The sequence below is a fragment of the Oryzias latipes genome, chromosome 7 (assembly GCF_053564925.1).
Source record: "Oryzias latipes strain Hd-rR chromosome 7, Olatipes_Hd-rR_3.1".
NCBI classification, from domain to species: Eukaryota; Metazoa; Chordata; class Actinopteri; order Beloniformes; family Adrianichthyidae; genus Oryzias; species Oryzias latipes.
Genome location: NC_136243.1, coordinates 4739444 through 4765410, shown reverse-complemented (window position 1 = coordinate 4765410; position 25967 = coordinate 4739444). Strand labels below are relative to the sequence as shown.

Genomic DNA, 25967 nt, shown 5'->3' with positions numbered 1-25967 from the left:
TGTTCTGGGTTGTCCTTTAAAGCTGAAGGATGCTTTATAGCAAGAAAGCCTCCAAAACAAAGTGTTTTCTTTTGTCAAAGGCTTCTTCAGCTCTATTACTGAAAGAATTCCTTCCTGCCTGAATAATCTTAGAGAGTGATCTACCCAAACCTCTTATTTCTGAGGTGAAATTGGAACAAAAAAGTATTTTTATCTGGTATAACTGGTACAAATTATTATTGTTTACACCATTTCCTTTGGATACCTAATTAATACACTCAATTTTCTGTTTTAATATAAATCAGAGTGAATATGTGGACTGCAAAGATTTTAAAGACGCATTCTGATGAAAATTATGTTTTGCTCTGTTTTTGTAACCCTTGTGCTATCCTAGGCACTTTAACATTGGGAGTTGGGTCATCTAGACCCACTAGACAGTGCTCTGAACCTTTTTTCTTCAATGATTTGTGATCTTCACTGGTGTCCATGGATGACATGAAATCTTTCCACCTTTATCCACCTTTGTCATGGTAGGCTGAACACGTCAATGTAAGCGTGGGGTCATCTAAGATAGCACAAGGCTTAATGTGTTTAGTGGCTTTTTTCTGATCATGGAGCATGTATATTTATAGAGATTTTAGATTAAAACTCAAATTTCTGAATATTTCTTATTTAAATTGTTGTGAACCAGGAGCAGACGAAAACATTCTTTTTAGGCTGGCTGGGCCATAGTCTCCCTGCTCTGCTCCATGCTGATCATCACCTGCAGACAAGTAGATCCACGAACGTTTTTGTTTTCCTCGTAAGTGTAGAACAAGCTCTGCTGCTAACATCGGACTCGGCTCTTTATTTTAAAAACAATAAAGTAAAGCTTTTTATTAGGAATCCAAACAATTTAGTATAACTGTTAATAACTACAAAATAAACATAGCCAAATATTTCTATGAAGACTCTCATTTATCCAGGTAGATTCCATCATAGTAGTAGGTTTAAAGGCCTTCATCTGGACTTGGTTTTTAAAATTGTAGACATTTCATCTCTTATCCAAAATGCTTTGTCAATTCTTAAATAGCTGGTAATAGAGCTGGTTTATATGTGCAGATGGGGGAGGAGTCAGACCTGAAACTGGATAATATTGTCAGCCTAGAATACATGGTTTCAGGTCGTTATGAGTCCTTTGTCCTCAGCTAGGGTTGGGGTGACAGTAGCTACCCTCCCCAACCTAATCATCTCTTTCAGCTGTTAATGGTTCGGTTTGTTTGGGTTTCAGAACACTGATGTAGATGGATGGAAGAATAAACCTGAGACCACCATTCTTATTAGGTTTCTCTTTCTAGACAAAGATGGTTTCCTTCACTCCTCGCTCAAACCATCCTTTCTCTCTGGCTAAAATTCGGACTTCACTATCATCGAACGAGTGGTTCGTGCCCTTCAGGTGGAGGTGTACTGCAGACACAGGTCAACTTGAGTTGGCTCTGTGATGTTGGTAAAGCCACAACACAGATCATCATGTCAGGAATTCACAAGTCAAACATCTTCAGCTGAATTCTGACGAGACTATCGTGTCTTATGATGTAACTTCCCTATTCACCTGCTGCATTCCCACCACCGAGGCGGTGATTGCAGTGAGGAAGAGATTACTGCAGGACTCTAAGTTACAAGAAAGAACCAACTGCAAACTGCTGGAAGTGTGCCTCAAATCCACATATTTCCAATTCAGGGAAAACTTCTACAGGCAGAGGCATGGCTGTGCTATGGGCTTGCCTATCTGGGCCATTGTGGCCAACTTGTACATGGAAAAAGTCGGGAGAAGAGCCCTGGACTCATTCCCAGGTGCTACTCCAAGCCACTGGTTCAGATATGTGTACGACACTTGGGTCAAGATCAAAATCCAGGAAGTAGAGGCGTTCACAGATCATATCAATGCGGTCGACAAGAACATCAAGTTCACCAGGGAAAACACAAAGGAGAACATCCTAGCCTTTCTAGACTGTGCTGTGATCATTGGAGAGGACAGACAGCTCCAGGTTGAAGTGTACAGGAAGCCTACTCTCACAGAACAGTACCTGTTACTTGACACAAACCACCCTTTACAGCACAAACTAGGCGTTATCAGGACATTACAACACAGAGCCCAGGAGGTGCCCACAAGCTCTGACAGAAAGAAGAAAGAAGATCAACATATCTGTCAAGCCCTCCGAACCTGTGGATATCCCAATTAGGCATTCACCAAATCCCAACATATAAGAAAACAACACAAGAAGGAACAAGAGCCTAAAGGGAACAATGTTTCCATTCCTTATATCTCAGGCCTGTCTGAAAAACTAAAAAGGATTTTCAGACAACATAACATCCCAGTTCATCTCAAACCTGTTACTGTAATACCCTCAGACAAAAACTGGTTCATCCTAAGGACAAAATTCCTAGCTACAAACAGAGCAACATTGTGTACTCTATCATATAACTATCGAACGGCCACCTACTCACTCTAAGCTGACTCACTTTGTACCTGTCACTGACCAAACTGTCCAAGAGACCATCACCCGTCTGAGCTCGTCTACATGCTGCCTTGATGTGTTACCCACTAGATTTCTAAAGTCTGTCCTGAACAGTGTGTTGCCATCAATTACTCAAATAGTTAACATGTCTCTTCAATCTGGAATATTTCCAGAGGCCTTAAAAACTGCAGTCATTAAACCTCTCCTGAAGAAAAACGGTCTTGATCCCACTGTACTGAATAATTACAGACCTATCTCTAATCTGCCATTTTTAGGAAAAGTCCTTGAAAAAGTTGTCTACCAACAGCTCACTGATTTTCTCTTATTAAACAATTCATTTGATGTTTTCCAGTCAGGTTTTAGACCCCATCATAGCACAGAAACTGCTCTTATCAAGGTAACCAACGACATCCGCCTGAACACTGATGATGGCAAAGTCACTGTCTTAATCCTGCTAGACCTGAGTGCTGCCTTTGATACTGTTGATCATGGGATCCTTTTGCACAGACTCCAAGACTGGGTTGGCATCTCTGGATCTGCCCTAAGTTGGCTCAAGTCTTATCTAGAAGACAGGAAATATTTTGTTGAAATTGGGAGTTGTGTCTCAGACTACATGGCCTTGACTTGTGGTGTGCCCCAGGGATCGATCCTGGGACCCCTTCTGTTCAACCTCTACATGCTGCCACTAGGGCAGTTAATACGCAGTAATAACATATCTTATCACAACTATGCAGATGATACTCAGATCTATGTGTCACTGACAACAGGTGAATATGGGCCGGTGGATTCACTCAGCCACTGCCTCCAACAGATCAGTGCGTGGATGCAGAACAACTTTCTCCAGCTAAACTCAAACAAGACCGAAGTTATTATTTTTGGCCCACAGAAACAAAGAGAAAGTCTCAGCAGCTACCTTCATTCTCTGTCTCTTAAACCCTCAAATCAAGTCAGAAATCTAGGGGTAATCATGGACTCTGACCTGAACTTTAACAGCCATATCAAGTCAGTAACATCAGCGGCATTTTACCATCTGAAAAACATTGCCAAAATCAAAAACATAGTGTCAAAGCCAGACCTGGAGATACTTATTCATGCATTTGTCTCCAGTAGGTTAGACTACTGTAACGGCCTGCTCACCGGCCTCTCCAAACAAGCTGTAAAACAGCTTCAGTACATCCAGAATGCTGCTGCTCGAGTCCTGACCAGAACCAGGAAGTATGATCACATTAGTCCTGTGCTCATGTCTCTGCACTGGCTCCTTGTACCTCAAAGAATAGACTTCAAAGCAGCTCTGCTTGTGTACAAGTCTCTCCATGGCCGAGCACCAAAGTACATCTCTGACATGTTAGTGCCATATGAACCATCTCGTACTCTGAGGACCTCAGGGGCCGGCCTCCTATTGATTCCCAGAGTCAGAACTAAACAAGGGGAATCAGCGTTTCAATATTCTGCAGCTAAAATCTGGAACAGCCTCCCTGAATTCGTAAGACAGGCCTCTTCTGTGTTCATGTTCAAATCTAGACTTAAAACATTTCTGTTTAGCCGTGTATATGACTGAAAGGTCCTATCTGCACTTTTCTTTCCTTTCCTTCCTTTATTTTTAAATCAGTTTTCAATTATTTTTTTTTTCTTTTCTTTTAAAGTAAATTTTATGTTGATTATTTCTATGATGTATTGTGATTTTAATGCATTCTTCTGTTTTGTGAAGCACCTTGAATTACTTTGTGTATGAATTGTGCTATACAAATAAACTTGCCTTGCCTTGCCTTGCCTATCCACTGCAAAGAGAACGGCAATGAACAGCATATAGGAGAAACCAAACAACCTCTACACAAACGATTTTACCAACAACGCAGAACCAACCCAAGTAGACCTGAGTCTGCAGTGCATCTCCAGCTGAAGGACACAAACCACTTGTTCGAGGACAGTGAAGTCCGAGAGAAAGGATGGCTTGAGCGAGTAGTGAAAGAATTCATCTTTGTCAAAAAAGATAAACCTTCTCTAAATAAGAATGGTGGTCTCAGATTTATTCTTCCATCCATCTACAGTAGTGTTCTGAAACCCAAACAAACCGAACCAGTTTCAACTAAGTCTTTAACAGCTGAAAGAGATGACCAGGTTGGGGAGGGTAGCTACTGTCGCCCCAACCCCAGCTGAGGACAAAGGACTCATAACGACCTGAAACCATGTATTCTAGGTAGACAACACTATCTAGTTTCAGCTCTGACTCCTCCCCCAGCTAATTCAGAATGAATAATAATAATGATAACACATTTTATTTAAAAGGCGCCTTTCTGGGTACTCAAGGTTGCCGAATAGACAAAGCCTTTTAGATAAGAGGTGAAACCTCTTCTAACTTTAAAAACCAAGTCGAGATGACAACCTTTAAACCTACTACTTGATAGCCAAATATTACAATGCTACTACACTTTGAACTTTAAACTTTGTTTCTTCCATGATTGGTCAATTTTGGATGTTCTCAAAGCAAACAGTGCTGCCCATTTCTTTTTTGGCATGGGCAGCACTGTTCATACATGTCAAATAAAATAATGTAATGACTGTATTCTGTTGGTGGAAGAGAAAGCCTGAAGGTCCCAGTGCAACTTTCTCTAATTTCACCGACACAAACACAAACTTTGCTAAAAATCACAAAGATTGTGGCACGGGGGCTCAGTTGTGTCTCACCAGAATGAACAGGATACAGCAGATAAAGAAAATGGATGATTGGAGGAATGGATGAACTGATAAGGATTGAACAGGGTAAACTGAAAAGCACGATCAGGGGGTGTTCCAAAAAGCAGGTTATGCTAGTTACTACGGTAAGTTTGAGGCTAAGGAAGTGAATAACCTCAGCTTTCGGTTCCAAAAATGGAGGTATGTTTCAGGGTAGGTCAAGTTGCCATAGCAACTCATGCTCTGAACATAACCTGGTCTGGAGCAGGTTTAGTTGAAGGTTAGTTTGTTTTCACAGAGGTGAAGCAGCATGGCGTGTCCATTTGAAGATGATTTAGTGGATGAAGAAGCTCAGATAATACTTTTTCCACCATGAGAGGGTGATAAGACCACATATGGATGTTGGAAAGATAAACTTTTTACTTTGATCTAACTTAATTATTTGCTTCAGTTATGATAAATCATTTATTTAGTTAAGTCAGCTTAAAAAAAACACGTAGTTTTCAGACAGTTATTTTACTTTCATTCAAATTAATTCAAGTAGGTGGAACTTTGGTGCTGCTGTTAGATCGGCACCGCAAGGAATTGTGGGATACCATTCCCTTTGCCTGTCTGGACGGATTTAGGTTTAAGTGTGGGTTTTTGACCAAATGTGTTTAGTTGTTTTACTGGGTTTCGCCTAGTTATTTTGTCCTGTTATGTTTAATTCTTTCTGCACCATGAGTGAGAGGGAGGAAGAGGATGATATTATTAAGCACCTCTAATGCTGCTTCCTGTCGCAAGAACAGACGATAAAGTTATGATAATGGAATGCATGGTTTTTATTGTAAATCCACATTGTATCTTTCATTTAAATTATATAAAAATAAGAAAATCTGCAGCCTCAAACCAAGACCTATAAGAGTTCAAGAAGTACAATAAATTAAGATGGAAAAACATTTAATTTTGAGTTGTATAAACAATTATTGGGTTGCATGGACTTAAGAAATTAGGTTGAATAAATTTAACTCATTTACTTGTTACCAATTGAAGTCATTCATTTAAGCTGGATAATTTATATATACATGCGTCACAATGAAATTAGAAATGAGATAGAAACTCGTGTGTTTACTTTGTTCTTTTTCTCCAAGCAGAAACTCTTTCTTTTGCTGATGATGCAGCCGTATTACTTTTTTGATGGACGTATAATTTTCATACGCCGTCATTAAAATCTCAGACTCCGTCTCACTAAAGTATAGCGCTCTCTTTTTTTTTTCCATGCGTTTCCAAGTTGAGCGTAAATACGCTAACTCATATCCAGTCTTTTGGAACCAACAAACCCAGAGTAAGCAAGTTCAGCCAGAGTTCAGTCTTAAAGTCAGGGTAGTTTAAACGTGCCTTCTGGAATACCCCCCAGGAGTCTGTGGCACTGCTGGTCCGAATCGATGTCGTTTTAACAACAAAACAGAAGCAGGTAAACAATGGTTGAAAATGAAAGAGAAAGTTGACTGCCTTACCTCTCCAGCGATCTGTCAGCAGGAAATGAAACAGGCCAAGATAAAAAGAAAAGATGCTTCATTAAAAACCGACACTAAAAGTTTAACACTTCCTGCTTTTCTTTAGGTCTGCACTAACCTAGACCTAAAGAAAAACCAAAAAGAGAAATTGTCCTATTGGATCAAGACATGTTTGAAAAATCAGAAAAACTTCTATTGAAAAGAAACGTTTGCTCACTTACCAACTTGTGTTACATTTGAATAGGTATAATCATAAAATCAGCCTCCTGGTCTTGTTTCAATCAGTTCACTGATAGTTGAAGTTACCCAAAAATGTCAGTTTTGCCTCTTTGGTCTCCTAAATGCTTTGAGAAAGATTCTATTATATAGAATCTATTTTTTCTATTTTCTTTGTAGCACAAAAGGGTGCAAAGTTCTATGTTAAATTCTAAAAATTAAGAAGCAGGACTCATTGAGAAAAATAAGAAAAAAAAAATTTAAACTTCAATGAAAAAACACACAAAAACATTAATTACACAAATAAAAGACAAAGACATAGACAATAAATACACAAATAAAAATACAAAACTGAAAAAATTACATTTAAAAGAATCCAGAAGATTGAATGAAGTCTGCAATGAAATAAATACATGAATAAACAAATTAAAATAAAAAGTTAAAACAATAAGAAAAAAAGTAAAATCACCAGTAAAATAATGAAATAACAATTCAACCTAAATGTTGTCCAAAGTTTTATCCGTCTTTAAAAAAATCAAAATTTAAATAACACTCAAAACATGAAAGCCTGCACTTTAAAACAATGAATCTATAAAGGCCATCCACTTTCAGCACAAAACATATGAGTGAAAAACCCACAAAAGTTCAGATTTAAATGTCAATAAAAAAGAAAAAACACAAATGAACCTCAAAAGGATTTAGTGTCAATGAAAAATGAAACTAAAAGTCTTTGTAGTGGAGTTCTTCAGATTTTTGAGCAGGCTCTTCCAAATATGAAGCAGTGTGTTTGAACAATGTCACCAGACCTGCTCCTGAGAAACTGAAGGTGCTGGGAGTGTGGTGTGTGTTGCATCAAGGAGTCCAGTAGTGAGCCGCAGACACAGCCGCGCCCAGGAACCATTTGGTGGTTCAACCCCCCAATCCAACCCGTTCAGCAGGGTGGCACTGCATTGTTTAAGTCTTTGGTATGACTCAGCCTGGATTTGAACTCACAACCTTCCAGTCACAGGGTGGACACTCTACCTCAAGGCCACTGAGCTGAAAGATCAAGAGGAACAAATTCAAAAATGATGCAGATATCACCCACCTGTACTCTCCAAAGGTTTCATCTTTCATTGGCCGAGCCTCATAGTCCACCTCCTTCTCCTCTTTGACCTTCACTGTGGGAAAAACTTCAATAATCAAGAACATGAAGTGACAAAACTTTTGTGCTGAAGGGTTTTTGTGAGTACCTGCATATTTGCCTCCTTTTCTGCGCTTGACAAGGCAGAAGATAAATAGTATTAGAACAAGCAGCACAATGGCACTGATGAGTCCCGTCAACCAGGCCAACCCTCCAGGCATCTCTGACGGCACTGGGGGACACGGAGACGACGTTTAGAATCAGGGATGTAAAGAATAACAGGTACATATCAAAACATGAAATGTTACTGAGGGTCAGAATCGGTTCAAAAGCACAGATGCAGACACGATTATGCTGGTGAAAAGATATAGAAAATAAACAACTGATTTCTGGTAAACTTTGTTAGTTTCTCTTCCTGGTGTGGGTTTACTGTCTTTGCCTTATATGTACATGTAATTTAAGGAAAAGCCAATCACAAACTTGCTTTTATCATGTCAAGTCACTTACAGAGGGCTGAAGGGGAACTACTGCCACGGATTCTGACCACAAGCAGAAAAGTATGGATTAGCTATCAAGCTATTAACCTTGAGTCAAAAGTCTGGAAGTCCTTTGAAATGTTCAAAAGAATCAGGTCACCCTTAATAAATCAGCTGTGGTGTGGAAAACATACAAAACTAGCAACACATGGAGTACAACAGATCTGGCACAACAAAGGCAGCACAGGATTGAAACAAAGGGAAAAGGGTCAGCATGAGGCTGTAAGAGCAGCTACCTTCAAGCTGATAACTCCAGCTGTATTTAAAGGTTATAACTGAAGCTGCATTGCAAGTACTGTGGGATTTACACACAATATATAGTTTTAGAACCAAAATAGCTTTAAAGTAAAAACGTCCTTTTTTGGGACCTTTAGAATAGTTTGTTCTCTGGGGTTAAAAAAAAGTGTCATTTAATTGTAAATAGGCACTTTTTCCAGTGCCTGAATACATTTCCAGTTTAGTGCACACACACCCACCACACACAAACACACACACGTGCGCGCTCACACATTCACATCTAGTTCTACCACAGAGCAATTCTAAACCTCAGAACCCGACACAATACTACGCTGCAATCTAGATGTTACTTCAAGTTTTTTTTTTACTGGTGATGGATTTGAACTGATGATACTCTTGGCCTTCTTATGAAGTCCAGAAATGCATTTTTTCACTCAAATTCTGCCACCTTGGCAGTTTTCTATTTTGTCAAAGACATTTTGCCTTATTTATTTATTGATTAAAACAAAAAATGCCAGCAAGAAAAAGAGTTTTTTTGTTCATAGGAATTGTATCACTACTTTTAAATGGATGGCCTGCTAAATATCTGGATTGTATCCATTTAGGTGATAATCTTGGACTGTACCGTATCGCCACAAAGTTACTATAATCCCTCTTCATTTGGAAACAAGCCTATGAGAGCTTTTTTTTCCCAATCTGGTAAATTTTACTGTTGCATAATTTTTCTTTTAGTAGTTAGTAAAATAGTAATAGTTTACACTAAGTTGTGTTCTTCTCTATACAAATACCTGGTCCAATAGTCCACATAACATCTTCCCACTGCGTGTTGTTCCCACGCATGATCTTTAGATGATACTGAGTTCCTGGTTGGAGGCCCGTCAGTGAGTAGAACCCCTGTGTGGAGTTGACCATCTCCGATTCTTCCCACTGACTTGCTGCACCTACAAACACAAAGATAAGAAAATCCTCTTAAACACTGAAAATGAAAAAGTCTGCACGCTGCTTTTCTGAAAAATCAAAAGGAGAAGCTCAGACACTGGTGTGTGGTTAAAACTCTACAATGTCTTAAACATGCTGGAAGACTTCAGAGGATCAGAAATACAACTTCTGATGCAAGCACATTCTTTAGGTGCAGCTTCTATGAAAAAATCTCAGAAACATCTTGACCCCTCCCCTCACTGGCTTGTGAAGGGTCTTCATGCCTTCACTGCTGGTCGTAGCATATCTGCTCTAATGTCCTCGACCCTGTCTTGCTGAGAGATTATCATTTGGCCCCTCAGATAGGGGGTCACTGTCACGATGACACCTTCTGCTTCCCTTCTTTAGTTTGGTTGCTGTTTTTATTCTTCTCCACAGATGCACTACATTACAGGCAGCACTCCTGGTGCCCCTGCAATAAAAGTTATTCATACACTTTTTAAACCCAGTTCATCCTGCCATTGCACTTCATCAACTACCGCTGTGGAGGTGGTGCTGAGATGCGGTTACTTTTGTTCTGGCCTTTATTTATCTATTGTCTCATTTCTATCATCCTTAACAGCCTCTACCTCTTACTTCCAGCATTCATAAACTTGATCCTAGCAAGCTCTCATCCTCTAATCAAAACAGTTTAAAGGGTCTGCATTGAGGTAAATCTGGGAGAAGTGACACGAGACTGGACTTTGTCACATTGATCAGTTTCTTTTGTCAATGCCTGACTGACTGTACATGTTTTCTGTTTGCCTTTAAGCTCCAGTCCTTCTTTGTTTCTAACTGGCTAATCAACAACATTCTTCTTAACTATTCACTTTCATGAGGTTACTTTTTTTCTCCAAAGTCCCTAAAGACAGGCAACAGTCTGAATCGAGTTAATTAAAGGCTGACCTGATAAAAACACTAACAGCTATAGAAGCACTGCTACTAGAATAGATGAAGTGTGCAGTTCCACTTTCTCCGTGGAATTAGCGGTGATCGGCTGAACGCTTTCCTTTTCAAATGAACAATATGCACATCCATCTTTGTAAAGGTTTAGATTTTGTTTGTTTTCATGGGAGAAATGTAACCACACTGCCGAGGTCTACTCTAGGATGACACCATGAAATGGGCGGCACCCACAAGGACCGGAAGGCGGAGCCTAAGAGAGCGAGTCGTCTTACTTCCAGGTAGAAAAATAAGCTGTGAAAATAACCAAGATTTCATTAAATAAGTGTTCTTTATTGTCTCAAAGGTAATTTGCTATCATATATATGCATATAGTTTACTCCTAAAGGCTTAAGAAAAACATGATATAGAGCCTTATATCACAGTAATTAAAGACCCACTCCTATGAAAAACATTTTTTTTATAGTGTTAAGGTTAATCATATTAAAATGTTCATGTTCTACTTTTACTCACAATGGAAGACTTGTATAAAGAAAATGAAGCTTAAAATTGCATTTGTACGTATTTCTTTATTCACATTGTTGTGAATCAGCATCAGATTAACAACTTTGAAAAAGCCTGAAACATACCACCATGCAAAGTACAATCAACGGGCCACAAGCTCCCCGCTCTGCTCCATTCTGATCATCCACTGTCAGACATTCAGATCCATGAACGTCTTTGTTTTCCTCTGAGCTGGAATCTGGATCTAAACTGTACGGCTGGATAGATCTGATATTGATCACCATTTTTGTTGTACCGCTAATGTTAGGTCAGGATTGTGAGGGGCTGTAAGCCAGCAGGAGATTATGTAAACAGAGTTCTCTGGGTTATGGGTGACAGGTGGGGGGCAGGGTTGTACCGTGCGGTAAATTCAGAGGTGAATTTCTAATGAACTTCTGCTCTGCAGAAACTATGAACTATAAAACGACACAGATTTATTGATTTTGGCTAAAAACAGCTTTGACAATAGATCAAAAGATAATAGGAGTGGGACTTAGTTCAAGTTTCCAGGATGTATGCTCTTTAATTAAATACTTGCCACTTGGTATATTTCCAAGGCCTTTCTTACCAGTCTTCTTTGTGTAGTAGATGTGAAAAACATGGTTCCTGTGTCGCTCTCCAGGTGTCCAGCTCAGATTAAATGATGTGTTACTGGGGTCGACAGTAACATTTGATGGAGGAACTGGCCAAAGCAAAAAACACACATAGGTTAGGAAGAAAAAAAGTACGGTTCTCATTTTACATTTGATCTTTCTTAACTAATAATTAATACATTCAGTTATATTTGTCATTCATTCACTGAGATGTTTTTTTGTCTGCACAGCCAGTAAAGCTCTGTTATACAACATTACTAAAATATCTGGACATTAGATTTGAATAATGTGTCCGAACATTTGACTTGTCCCTCTAATAGGTGGTCTAACCCACCATACTCCTGTTTGGAAGAGGGGCCCCTAACTTAAACACAGATTACATGATTTCCTATAAGAGTAAGAAAAATCTTGTTTTGCATTTATAATGCAAGGATTTAACCAAACTAACCTTAACTTACCTTTTTATTCTTTTACTTACCCAGGTAAAAATGTTTAAGAACAAGTTTGTTTTTACATTTTCAGCATGCAGATAGGTAGTCATTAACTTTAACAATTTCTGAAAGTCTGATCCCCAAATTAATGTGATGTAGACTAAAAAAGCTTTTACCCACCTCCTTCAAGTAGAGTAGCCAACCTACGGTTGATGGGCTCTCCAGCTCCAACTGCAGTGTGTGCAATAACTTTAAACTCATAATAGCTGCTTGGGTTTAGATCATTCAACACTATGTGATTCACAGATGGATCATGAATCATCTGCATCCGCATTGGGCTGTCTTGACTCTCTGATAATGAAAAAAATAAAACACAGATGCAAGCAGGACAAGTCAGGAATTTCTAACAAATAAGTGATGTGTTTTCCAATTTTAACACGTTTTCCAACTCTGTGCTACTTTTTAAATGTTTTTTACTTCCTCACTGCAGCTCAAACAAAAACACAAGTTCAACAACTCATTCAGATAATGTGATATCAGTGAGAATATCAAACCGTACCCTCCTTGTACTGAACCATGTATGCAAGCAGTACACCATTGGCATCAAGTGGAGGACTCCAGTGCAAAATTAGAGTTGTGTCTGTAGGGCTTTTATACCACAGAGATGCAGGAGGACCTGGAACTGTAAGCATACATACAGAATAAAAAACGAATTTTAATGAATAATAAGACCAGTCTTCCTGTAGAGAAGCTCTAGATGTTTGCATTTGATGTTCTTGGACCAGAGTTCAGGAGTGAAGCAGAGGTCAGGGTAACTGTAAATAAACTGGGTTTATTCAAAACAGAGCTTAGACCTTTGTTGTAGTCAATCATCATATCACCAGGTAAAGGTCTCTAGTCAAAAGAATGATTGTCCACATAGGAGGACAGAATGTCTGTGTTGTCGTCCTTAATCATCCAAAATAATAAAGTTGTTGCTTAATCACTGAGTGTTTTGGTTGAAGATAGTTGAAGTGGGAAATGAGGTTCAACATGTGGTTTTTCGTTTGTGTTGGAAAACCAATGAATTGATGGAATCCAAAACTTTCTAGACATGAAGGGAGAGTAGTATTGTCCATGAGAATTTTCAAATCCCCTAGAAGTAACAGTGAGAATAGATGTGAGGACAGATTGTCTTTATATACAGTAAATGTTTATGAAATTTGTCTTTAGGCTTTTTAAAAAGCGATTTGTAAATTGAAATATGACTTAGGCAGTAGTTACTTATAAAATTGGTAAGGATTGATATCCTTGAATTCAGATTCTATTTTTGTGTGAACATTTTGTTTTAGAATAAAGGCTTGTATTATCAGGTAAATGCAAGAATGTTTTGGTCTTATTTAAAGTCCAGATTGCTGTAAAAATGCAAAAAAATCACATTTTCATGTCATAGATGGAAGATGTGATGACTGGACTGGGCAAACATTCATTATGTTTTGTTGTTGGCCATTATTCCACCTTTTATGTTGAACTCACCTCCCTCTGGGGTTTCAAAACGGCGTGATGGGGAGTGAGGGCCTTCCCCTTTGCTGTTGAAGGCCGTCACCGACAGCTCATAATGCCAGTACCAACGCAGACCATCAACTTCCTTTGATGTGTTTGTGCCTTCAACCTCCACCACCCAGCTCCTTTTGTCTTTGTGGCTTCTTCCCTCTGGTTTTTCTCTTTGCTCGACATGGTGATGTTTGCTGAAAGAACTCTGGTGCTCTGTACTCCGGGGACCCAAACTACTAAAGTAGATCTGACATGGAGGGAGACAAGAGGAGATATGCAGTAAAACTTTCAGCTGAGGGTGGAATTTGTCAAATGAGGAAAGTGAAATAACAGGACTGAACTGTCGTACTTGTTTTGTATTTATACACAAAAGTATCCTGAAGTTTCATGAGTACTGTAAATGCTCCTGTATTATTGACCTGTTTTCTCCAAACTGTATTTATACTCAAAGTGCTTTACAATTTAATTACATGATTCACAAACACATTAAAAAGGGATTCCAATTTTGTTTCATTCAGCACCTTGAATCCCTTAAGCAGACCCTGAACCCTCTTTGGTGGGCGCCATCTCACTTCCACTGTGCAATTCTTCACGGTTGTTGAAACCTCAGTGGGTGAGTCTTCAGGTTCTGAAGAGGGAGAGACAAGAAAATATGCAACATACTTTAGGCATAAGTGTTAACGTAAGGTTACAAACAAGCAAGAAGCCCTTTTGATAGCATCATAATTGCTTTTTTAACCCTTGTGTTATCTTAGATGACCCCACCCTTACATTGGCCACGTTTACATGGGCAAAAGTAATCGGAAAGAACGCCTGATCAGAAAGAAAATGCGTCATGTAAACACGCCGTTCGGAATACTCTGCCCCGGTCAGACTCGTTCGGATCAAAATTTCTTTCCGATGGAGATAGGTGGGTTATACCGATCGTTTGTCCGATCGTTGGTCATGTAAACGGTTCATTCCGATCCTGTGTCACTACTGCTCTGGTTTACGTTACGCATAGACGGTGTTTCGCTGAGAGAAAGCCTTGGAGCGCATACATGACATTTACGTGCAGCCAGGATGCACATTGCAGCGTTTCCCGCATGGTCCTGGATTTTGTGTCCATCAAAAGGCTAATGTTGTTAGCGCGTGTTAGCCTGTCCTAAGCCTTCTTCCAGCTCAGTTCTTCCACAAAAAAGCACTGACCACACGGATTAAATATAAAATGATGAGCGAACAGGCACTTCACAATATTCATAACATTAATAATAACCTGTTTGGAAGATCGCCTCTTTTACCGAGCTGCTGCATAAATATATGTGACAGCAAAGGTTTGTTTACAACGGGACACATTTTCCTTCCGGTATTTTCGACCCTACTGGGCATGCCCAAATGATTTATTCCGACCGAAAGTGTGACCCATGTGAACGTTTGTTCTAATCGGAAAAAGGTTTTCTGATCCCATGTACACGGGTGAATTTTAACCCGACCATTGATCCGATCAAGATATTCTGTCCATGTAACCGCGGCTATTGACGTGTTCTTCCTACCATGACAAAGGTAAATAAAGGTGGAAAGATTTCATGTAATCCATGGACACCAGAGAAGATCACAAATCATTGAAGAAAAAAGGTTCAGAGCACTGTCTAGTGGGTCTAGATGACCCAACTCCCAATGGTAAAGTGCCTAGGATAGCACAAGGGTTACAGAAAGCCTAACCAAGTGTCCTATTTCACTGAGTAACCCTGCTCTTTTTAGAGTATCAACAAATTTAGATTTACTTTTTCTAAGAATGTTAAAGATGTGAAAAATGCCTCAATTTAGAACAACCCATGTGGTGAAATGAAAGAAGCTCTAAATTAAATCAACTTCTACTTTGTCAAAATCATTTTCTAACGAAGATATTTTATCACCTGAGTTAGTATATGAGCCTGCCACTTTCAGCATTTAACAAGTCCAAGACGCCTTTTAGTTCCATAATTAGTTGTCTCACACTTGTATGTTTAAAATTTGTTCTCCACATTTGATCCATCCAGCAGAAAACTGCAGTCCAGCTGCCCCTTAGCATGTTTTGGTGGTTGAACCTTCAGTGTTTTAGACAGGTGGTATTTGGACTTCATCTTTCACATCAAAGATTAAAACGGAAAGAAAGGGTTTGGAATTGATTGAATCACCTATTTTGCTTCAAAGGCACAAACATGACCTTTGAAATACTTAAACACCAATCTGCCAGGGGTAGTTGTGTAGCATTATCCAGTTTTACAGAAGAGTGACACCAAATTAGTCAATATAGCTTATGAAAGTTTTCATGGTTGCTTACTTTCCTCTGCAGAGTATCCAATCCTTTTCTCTGGCTCCGGTCCTTTTCCAATCGAGTTAATGGCCTGGACTTTGATCTCAAACCGCTTGTAGGTACTTGTGTTTCCAACCAGAAATGGTGGAGATGTGACATCTGCATGTTTCCAATTTGTATCTGTTCTTGCCCCCTCAGCTTCTCGCCAAAATACCCTATAGTGGAAATTGTCACCATTGTGGAAGCGCTTCTCAACTTTCTGTGATGGTAGATAAAAATATATTCCAATTAAGCTTTGCATTGCCAGTGTTCATATTTTACACAAAAAGTGCAGAACTCACAGTCCATGTTATGCTAAGAGTTCCTGAGTCTCTGGAGTTGCTGCTAACATCAGTGGGGTTTTTGTCAGGAGCTGTAAAAAATAATAATACAGGGAGCGGAAGAAAGGCATGAAAGACGAGCTTTCTTATTACACACACGACACCTCCAATACATCTTTCCCCACATGAATTAAAAACGAAGAGGGCAAAGTAGGAACATGCTTTGCCCAACAGAACCATCCAAAGCCAGAGTACAAACATGGAGTTATTCTGGAGATCAGAGGTGTATCTCCAAAAGCATGGATTAGAAATAAGAATTGCAGTTTTACCAGCTGGTGGTGTAACATGGTCCTCTGTGGGTTCACTTGGACTGCTTTCCCCAGCTTCATTAACAGCAATGATCCGGAAACGGTATGTGCAAAACGGGCGTAGAGTCAGCTGTACTTGGGTTTGATTTCCAGAAATTCTTTCCCACGTCTTCCAAATCCCCTTCCCTTCTCCGGTATGAAGTTTCTCTTCTGCTTCCACAATGAACTCTGGAAGGACGAAGAAGACTGTTTTACAAAAAAGAACTACCGCTCAAATAGATACTACTTGTTCTTTGCTTTTCAGCCACTCCCTCAAGGGAGTAGCTGAGGGTGAATCATTCAACTCCATCTAAATCTGTCCTCAGTAGCTTCCACATTCACTTTACCATGCTACAACTCCTCAACAGCTCAACACAACCTTACCAAATGTATGACAACCAATTATACATTTTCCTTAAAAGAATAAAGTTAACAAGTTTGATATTAATTGGCCCATAGGTGGTGCTGCAAAAAGTGACATTGCTTTTAACCTGATATACCTGAAACTACTATAGCTACAGAATAAAAACATGACGGGTGTTGCTTAAATAGAAATTTATAACAACAACAAAAAAAAACTTTTGTTTGTATCTCCTTAATGATAGGTCTTAGAGACTAAAGGTGTATTCAGATTGGACACATTTGATTCACTTTAAGTGAACCAGACTTCGTTTCCCCTGATAATCCGGAACACATTTTCAGTCTGAATACACCCAAGTAGACCCTGGTCCGGAACCAGAAACTGCTCTCGAACCCGTGGAGGTGGTCTTGGTTCGTTTCCTATCAGACTGAACTTCGGTTTGCTCTGAGATTCCTCAGTCTGAATACAATCCGTTCTCGCAGCAGAACAACTGAACCAAAACGGCCACTGTAGCCGGTGGACAAATATAAAGCAATGATAATCGTGTTATCAAACAGACAGAATTGTCCAACTGTTTATTTGTTAGAACGTTTATTTTAGCTGTGCTAAAAACGCATTTTACAAGCTTTTCTGTGTCCCGTCACGCTGCATGCACCCGACAGCTGCTGTGATGTCATCCAAGAAGCTACCTTGTAGTTTCCTTAACAGAATTCTCTTAAATCAACAACATAACACCACAACGATAAGACACAGCAACTTATTGAAATGTGATCGGATGAATGGAGGCTCATTAAAACAATTTTTAGACACATTGCTTTTCACTGTTTCCCAAAAATCTAAATATCATAAACACTTATCAGTAAACCTTCTTAGACGTCCTCTTGCCGGTAACCGCCCTGCAGCATGACTCCACGGACCAAAGCAGCAGTAAACAGTGAGGTTGAATGAACTACCCCGAGAAGGATTTCAAATCGCAGGACTTCCTTTATTTTTGGATATTAAAAAAAAAAACTTGTATCATTATAATATGATATATAATTTATAATGAGAACATCATTTTTATGGCCTTTTTTTGCTGTTATTTATGAATGTTGTTTTTGCTGCCACAGATGAGTGAATTTCCCCATCCTGGGATAAAAAAAAGTCATCTAATCTAATCTAATCTAATCTAATCTAATCTAATCTAATCTAATCTAATCTAATCTAATCTAATCTGATCTAATCTAATCCTCCACCATTGTTTTTTTTTTTTTTTGTGAAACACTCTCAATCAGAAACTTCTGATTGAATAAAAAAAAAACAGATACAATGTCTCAGAGGAGTTGCATTTCTAGTTGTATGTTGAAGTTGAGTCTTGATAACCATTACCTGTGATGGGACTGTTGTGTGCGGGCCCTTCTATCCATTGGAGAATGACTCTGCTGTCCCTACCCCCAGAGAGAGTTAAAGACCTCGGGGGGAGCGGTCGGGCTAAGGGGCCAAAAGATCTCTGTTAGTGTTAAACCTAAATTGCTGCAAAGATTACACTGGAAGCATATACAGTCCACAGAGTAACAGACCTATGACAGTGATGGAGCCCTTGGCAGTGGCATGGTCAAGAACAGTGCTGACCTCACAGGAATAATGTGCACTGTCGTTTAAATGGACTTTTGTCATTTCTAGTGTGCCGTTGGTAAAGATAGTGTACCTAGGTTTAAAAAGAAGACAAGTAAACACATAAATATTCTCACAAGTTTTCCCGCATCATTATGGCAATGATTTCCTTTAGTCATTCATTCACCTTTTAACCCTGACCATTATTAAAACTTTAATTCAATATCAATATATAAATATTCACAATTGTTAGTAAGCTTAAATTTAAAGTTGATCCTAAGATTAAATTACTTCTCTGCTCACATTTTAAATCTGATCAAAAGACAGAAAAATAGTTTCTCTCTTTGATGGGAAAAGCTAGTGATTCCAACAGCACAGCCGGTTATACTGAGAAAATGATCGTTGCCATGGAACACAGGGTGTAGAACCTAATGAAAACAAATGAACTCTGAATATCTCTAAGATGAAATGTATGGTACTTGGGTCACGCCAAAATCCAAAAAGACATCTCAACTTGAACCTATCTTAATAATTTTTAGTGTAGAACAGATAAGAGAAGCTAAGCTCTTGGGACTTCATTTGAACAAAAAAGTATCATGGTCAAGAAACATCGATCTCAGACAGCTCTTTGGTCTCCATAGTGGAGTTTGGAGAGTGACTGAGGTTGTGGACAGGTTTCTTTATATAGATAACCAGTTCAAACAGGTGTCATTAATACAGGTAACCAGTGGAGGACAGAGGATCCTCTACAGAAGAAGTTACAGGTCTGTGACAGACAGAAATCCTGCTTGTTTGTAGGTGACCAAATATTTATTTTCCACCACCATTTACAAATAAATTCTTCCAAAAATGAGACAATGTGATTTTCTGGATTTTTTCCCCTCATTTTGTCTCTCATAGTTGAGGTATGTTCCTATGATGAAAATGACAGGCCTCTCTCATCTTTATAAGTGAGAGAACTTAAACCATTGGTGGCTGAATAAATACTTTTTTGCCTCACCCTAGAAAAAGTCCAGGTAATGAAAAATAAAGTAATCCATCTGGCATTCAGATGTACATACAACACCAGCATAAATGAGATGCATGTTGATCTCAGATGGCTTAAAGTTCAGGATAGAGCATCACTAACATCAATTAGTTCAACTTAGAAAGTATTAAAGTTGCAGAATACGGTCTTTATTTTTAAACAGTTTAAAAAAAATCTAGACTCATAATTATGCCACCAGAAATGCAACAAACAAGTTTTTAGATTCCAAAAGCTAAGAATTTTTTTTTCTAAACAAACAATTATTCTTAGAGCAATAACAGCTTGGAACTCTTTATCACTAATATTAATGCAAAAACATTCAAATTGTGTTTTTAAAAAACAACTGAGGTCACATTTGCAGTTGCATAGTTTAAATGAGGTGTATGTCTGAGTAAAAGTTGAATGAGATACATATTTTGAGTGTGTGATATCCCCCCCGGAAATGCTGACTAGAGAGATTGATGCGACAGTTTTGGGGTGAACGTGAATATAAAAATGCAATCCCCTCTTTGCATAATCGCTTAAATTATGTCTCAGAATGACCGATGTTGAAGTAGAAAATGAAAAAGGATTTTGGAGGGTTGATTTTTAATTTTATTTTTGAGTCATTTCATGCAGTTACATTGTGAAAATGAATCCGTTTTAATTGTCAAATTAGAGATTTCTAAATGAATTTTGCTACACATTTACCAGAGAACTTCTTGAAAATGTAATGTCAAATATCATTTTCTTTATCATTTTACTCAGTTCCTCTGACGTGTGCGTTTTGGAGGATTGATAAAACCCATTAGAGCTCTTAATTTGTTGTCATGTCAGGAGTGGTTATAAACAAGTTGATTGTACTATTATACGATCTTCTCATTAAAAATAAAACACTTAAAAGACAAAATGTCACCAACAAACCCATTTTTTATACTCAGTAAAAACAAATCAGGCTAGTTTGGAGATCCTTGCAAAAACTTCTGGTGAAACATTTTACCAAACGAACATTTTTAACAAAGAGAACAACTTAAACTCATGACTACAACTCCAGAATGCCCCCCTCTGCACACATCGCGACTCAAAGGCTCTCTCCTTTTTTCATGGAGGTACTCGCTTCAATCGGGTGTTCACAACTCATGTGATGTTTGCATCTGAAGTTAGAAGGAGGATCTTGTTTGAGCTTTTATGTGAATGTATAAAACTCAGTGGAGGAAGGAAAAAAGAACAAAGTACAGAATCTGATGGTGAGTCGATTCCCTTTGTTCATGTTAAGGAGACGTCAAAAAGATTTGATTAGTTTGCAAACGTCACATCACTCTTAAATATGTTATCAGTGTGAGATTTCCCCGAGCCATTAATGTCAGTCATTTTAAATGATCTGGCTGGCCGGAAATAATTACTTGGTGGACCGGATGCGGCCTGTTGGCTTTGACTTTGACACATGCGGTCGAACCAATCAAACAAGACATTAATGACTCTGCATGGTTAAGCTACATGTGCAATAACATACATGTCCTGCACATTTCCTCAGCTGATTTTTATACAAGTGGTGAGAACCAGGGGAACAGTTTGTGTTCATTTTGTGAAAAACTGTGGTGTGTGTGTTTACTTGTCATCTGGCAACGACCCTTGCAGTTCGACTCCATCTCTCTTCCACTTAACGTAAAAATCCTGCAGTCGAGGATCTTTGTAAAAATCACAGGCCAAGAGAGCCGTTGTTCCTTCCAGAACACGAATGTCCTTGGGGCCCTCAGATATTGTGGTTTGATCTGACAAACAAACAAAAACAGGTTTTCATTCTACTAATTGTTATTTAAACTATGACATGCATCAAACTTTTTTTAAACCTTATTCTGTTAGTGTTAAACCCTAGGAACAGTATAAAATTAAAAACATGAAAATTAAAAGTGAGATCATAATTAGTATGTGGATGATGAAGCTAAAAGAACAGAATCACAAACAAATAATTGAAAGTTTGCTGCAGGGAAAACCTAGCAGCTTAGCAGTGAGACTTACTGAAAACCTCTAGGTTAGCACTGATGGAGATGTTGGAGAACTTAACAGAACAGGTGTAGGTTCCACCATCTTCATGGCTCACACTGGACAACTGTATTGTCCCGTTGGTGAAAAGTGAAGCCCTTGGATCCACAAGCAAAGGAACCATATCCTCCCGTGTCCTACAAACACACACATGAGCCACCCACAAGCACGCTCACACCCCACACACACACTGTAGGGTGCTAAAAGGTCAAATTGACTTTAACCTTTACACGTTATTGTAATAAAATAGTCTAATTTTGAAAATAGACTTAAAATATATTTACATAAGAACCTTTTAAAAATAGAAGAAACCAAGTTTTCTTATGTTTCTGACTTTGGTGCCATTAAATTTCACAATGGGGGTAAAAAGCGCTTTAGTCAGTCACCAATTGAATTGGTTAGTTCAAAAGGGGCCCAAGTCCACAATTTTTCAAAATGGAGATATTAAATGTTCTATGGTCTTCGAGGGAAAAGCTATCTGATTATGTGCAAAAACGTCCCAAGTCCGTTGTAATGCATTGACTATGCTTGACATTTAAAATGCATTAAGTGCAAAACTCCTGGACTTGGCCTCTCTTGCATGGGTTTTGCTTAATCCCATAGATGGCAGCACTAGTTATCCAATATGGCAGCACCCCTGTTTAATTCAATAAGGGCCCAAGTCCAGACACTTTAGTTTGCTAGTCCTCTGAAATGATAAAAGTGAGGTGCTTCATATAATAGCATTTGTAAGCTATCAACTGGTGCTAAATCTGGGTAAAGTATTAATCTTTTGGTGTAGCCTCCCTTTAAGCTATGCAATTATAATCATTTCCTAGAAAAACAAAACATTAAATCAGTTATAAAATACAATTATAGCTAACTCTACAACTACATGTTTGAATAGTCCAGCAGATGGACTTTATTTATATGGAGTTGGGGGAAGGCTGGGGGCGTGAGACGAGCCAGAGGGGAGGTGCAATATTGTCTGATATTGAGCTCAATGTTAAATTAAATCTTTATTGTAAAAACCTTATTTTGAAGTGACTCAAAAAAGGCTAAATGTCTTAGTGAAATCAAAGACAGTCGTGATGTGTTTCTCACCATGTTGTATGTGGTCGAGGAGAGCCAAAAGATTCACAGTGCAGGTTGACGTCAGAGCCCTCAATGACCCTGTATATCACCCCATCAGATGAGAGGATCTGAGGCGGGAGCTCTGAGAGACATACAGAGACACTAGACAATCATTCCTTACAAATATCAAAAGTCTACCAAAACACTAGAGTTCCATAGAAAGATTCCACACAACACTGAATACTGCTGGATCTACTATGTGTTTGCAAGTGTAAAAACTACACAGAATGTGATGCTATTGATTCACTAAATGGACACATCAAAAATTCTGTCTCATATGTGCAACATGGGCTTCTTAGCGCATTTGCCTTTGATGAAGATGCATTTCTGCAAGATGAGCAAAGTGAAGAAGTAGATGAAAATAGATCTATAAAGCACATAAACGTGCCCATATGCAGAATGAAAGGCTTGTCAGTTGTGAGGAGGGGACACTAAAGGCCTCAAAATGTAAGGGGCGGAGTGCCAGTAAATAATGTTGGAATGCCCGGAGGAAAGATTATTAGGAAATATGTTGGATGTATGCATTGCACCGCTGTGCTGGAGCCTCTGGATGAGTTAAGAGCTGGAGAGTCATGACTTGATGCTGTGCTCCTCCCTTTCCTGTCCTCTGCCATTCTGTTCACCTGACAGATGTGAGTGAATGAGAAGCAGAGCAGATGTTTGTGTGGTGGGCAGGGTACTTTTGGTGAGGTTACCTGTAGCATTTAGCTGGTGACTCTAATGGTCGCTTTGACAGAGTCAGCTGTTTTCCTGTCTAATTTGAGGGTTTTACACACTATTTGTCTAGTTTTGTCTTTGCAATTTCATCTCTTTCTTTTGCAGGACACAAAGTTAATTCAATCGTCTTCTAATCCGTTTTTTCCCTTTCGGGGTCACGGGCTGCAGGAGCACGCCCAGAAGGCAGGGGACATCCAGGAGAGGTTGCCGGTCTGCCCCAGGGCCACAAAGCCTGCCTCAGCTTTCATATAGTAGAAATCAGACCCTAAATGTGTACTGACATACCATACATACCTACAACAAACAGGTTGGTGTTCAGGAGGATAGAACCATGCCTGTTGGTGGCTTCACACTGATACACAGCTGTGTCACTGACTTCTACGTCCCTCAGTATCAATGAGCTGCTGGTTATACTCCGACGAGGATCATCGTCCACCTCTAGTTGGAGAAAAAACAAATTGAATTACTGCAAGACATTCATCATTAGTTACTCCAGAAAAAGGTTGTTGTTGTCATTGTCCACACCAACCAAATTCAACAGTGACTAAACTGAAATGTTTTCACTGCACATCACTGCATGTACGACTGATCAATTAGTGTTATCACTTAACAGTATTCAGAATTTAGTTAAAACTTTGACTCAGTATTTTAGAGAACGTAAGGAGTCTTAGAGTCCCACTTTGTTCATCGTTTGATCTATTTTCAAATTGTTCCCATGGTTGTTTAATTATGATTATGCTGTTTTTAGCTAATATATTTTCTGCAGAGCTGCTCTGGCTCACTAGAAATTCAATTCTGAGTTGTGGGTCAAGTCAGGCCTACAGCCTGTCACACCCTCAACCTAACATTACTGCTGCAACCAAAATGGTGACCAATATTGCAGTTATCCAGCCGTGCAGTTTGGATCCAGATTCCAGTTTAGAGGAGGAGAATAGAAACGTTCATGGATCTGTTTGTCTGACAGTGGAAGCATCAGACTGGAGGGACTGCAGGGAGCTTGTGATCCGCTGATTGTATTTTGCATGTGACAGCCACAAGCTTTTTTCAAACGCCATTTTTCATCTGCTCCTGATTCACAACGATTTGTATAAAAATTCTCAGAAACAGAATTTAAAGCAAAATTTTTTTGTGCCTGATCTCCATAATCAGCCACAAGTAGATGTTGAAAACATGAGAACCCCATTTTCATGGAAGTGGGCCTTAGACCCAAGAAGGTTTCAAGATGTTATTTAGGAAACATTTTCTATGGGGTCAAGGTATGCATTATAGTTACTCTGTTCAAATGTTTTAGTTCGTTTTTCATTGTGTAGTGATATTTACCACTATATACTTATTTAAAATTTAATGGGTCTTTGTTTTTACATACAACAAAAAGCCAGGAAACAATTATTGACTTAGTTCTAGACCAATGAGAAGCCTGCCGTACCTGCCAGGGCTTGTCCATTCATGCTCCAGGTGATGCTGGGGGTTGGGATGCCATCAGCCAGGCAGTCAAGTCGTACTGTTTCCCCTGGAGCATACATAAGGTTCTGGGGCTCCTTCACCCAGTAAGGAGCCGCTAAAAACAAATAACAGGAAAATAAGTAATTGCATTAGCATGTACTTACATGTAGAAACTGTATACAATAAAAGGAAAGATAGACAAATAAGATATAAAAATGAACTAAGAACAAAAATGAAGTGTTCTGTTGTCGATATCACATGTGGATATTACTTACATGGTATATCTGTTCTATGCAGACATAGAAGAGAGATGGCTGCATACATGCTACTTAACTTCACAATGACGGCGACTAAACAATACAGCCAGATTCTATTAAAGGGTCCATATCATGCTTCAGCCTTTCAGAGTAAACTATATATACTTATGATAACCTTTTGCCTTTGGCACACTAAATAATGATTTCTTTGACAAAATATGAATTATTTTCCTGAGCTCTTTTCCATCTCGGAAATAAGACAACTCGAACTCTGAACCCTCCGCCTTTCTCTCCTTGTGGGCGCCGCCCATTTCATGACATCATCCTAGACCCAGCCTCAGCAACATGTCTGTGTTTCACCCACGAAAACAAACAACATCCGAACCTTTGCAAAGACCGATGTTCATATTGGGCATATGGAAGGAAAGACGATCAGAGCTAGCTCCACGGAGAAAGTGTGTGTGTGTGTTAGTCTGTTGGTGGGGCTGGCAGCGCAGACTCTTCCTAGAAGGGGCTGTTCCTCACTTTTGATGTCACAATGTGAGAACCCGCTCATTTTAGTGGATTGGGAGGGGCTGGTGCTCAGAGAGCAGGTTTTTAGGGGATTACTCAAAAATGTGCGAATGGATCTAAATACCACTTTGGGGTCTCTTTTCATGAGGAATATATGTTTTAATAATCTTAAAAGCTCAAAAAATTGATTTTGCATGATATAGACTCTTTAATAATATGTGATGAAATAATCTGCTTTACGTGGGCCTGATTATAATTTGA

The 25967-nt window shown here is 39.0% G+C and overlaps 1 protein-coding gene across 3 annotated transcripts in view; it reads right to left on the bottom strand.

Annotated features, from left to right (window-relative positions):
* The window catches only part of LOC101164215 (neural cell adhesion molecule L1.1), a 52771-nt gene that overhangs the window by 5221 nt on the left and 21583 nt on the right, over positions 1–25967 (bottom strand). For 2 of the 3 annotated variants that reach the window (XM_023957039.2, XM_023957040.2), the window contains 19 exons: positions 24920–25051; positions 23788–23931; positions 22747–22858; positions 21640–21800; positions 21233–21392; positions 18581–18708; positions 18390–18491; positions 16643–16849; positions 16335–16405; positions 16021–16252; positions 14240–14346; positions 13701–13965; positions 12745–12867; positions 12366–12536; positions 11730–11843; positions 9547–9699; positions 8095–8217; positions 7950–8022; positions 6647–6658 (listed from right to left, as the gene is read on the bottom strand). In XM_023957039.2, the coding sequence (XP_023812807.1) occupies positions 6647–6658; positions 7950–8022; positions 8095–8217; positions 9547–9699; positions 11730–11843; positions 12366–12536; positions 12745–12867; positions 13701–13965; positions 14240–14346; positions 16021–16252; positions 16335–16405; positions 16643–16849; positions 18390–18491; positions 18581–18708; positions 21233–21392; positions 21640–21800; positions 22747–22858; positions 23788–23931; positions 24920–25051 (2590 nt within the window). Of the gene's footprint in view, positions 1–6646; positions 6659–7754; positions 7901–7949; positions 8023–8094; positions 8218–9546; positions 9700–11729; positions 11844–12365; positions 12537–12744; positions 12868–13700; positions 13966–14239; positions 14347–16020; positions 16253–16334; positions 16406–16642; positions 16850–18389; positions 18492–18580; positions 18709–21232; positions 21393–21639; positions 21801–22746; positions 22859–23787; positions 23932–24919; positions 25052–25967 lie in introns of those variants that run through there. The other variant, XM_078950078.1, reaches the window with a different exon arrangement.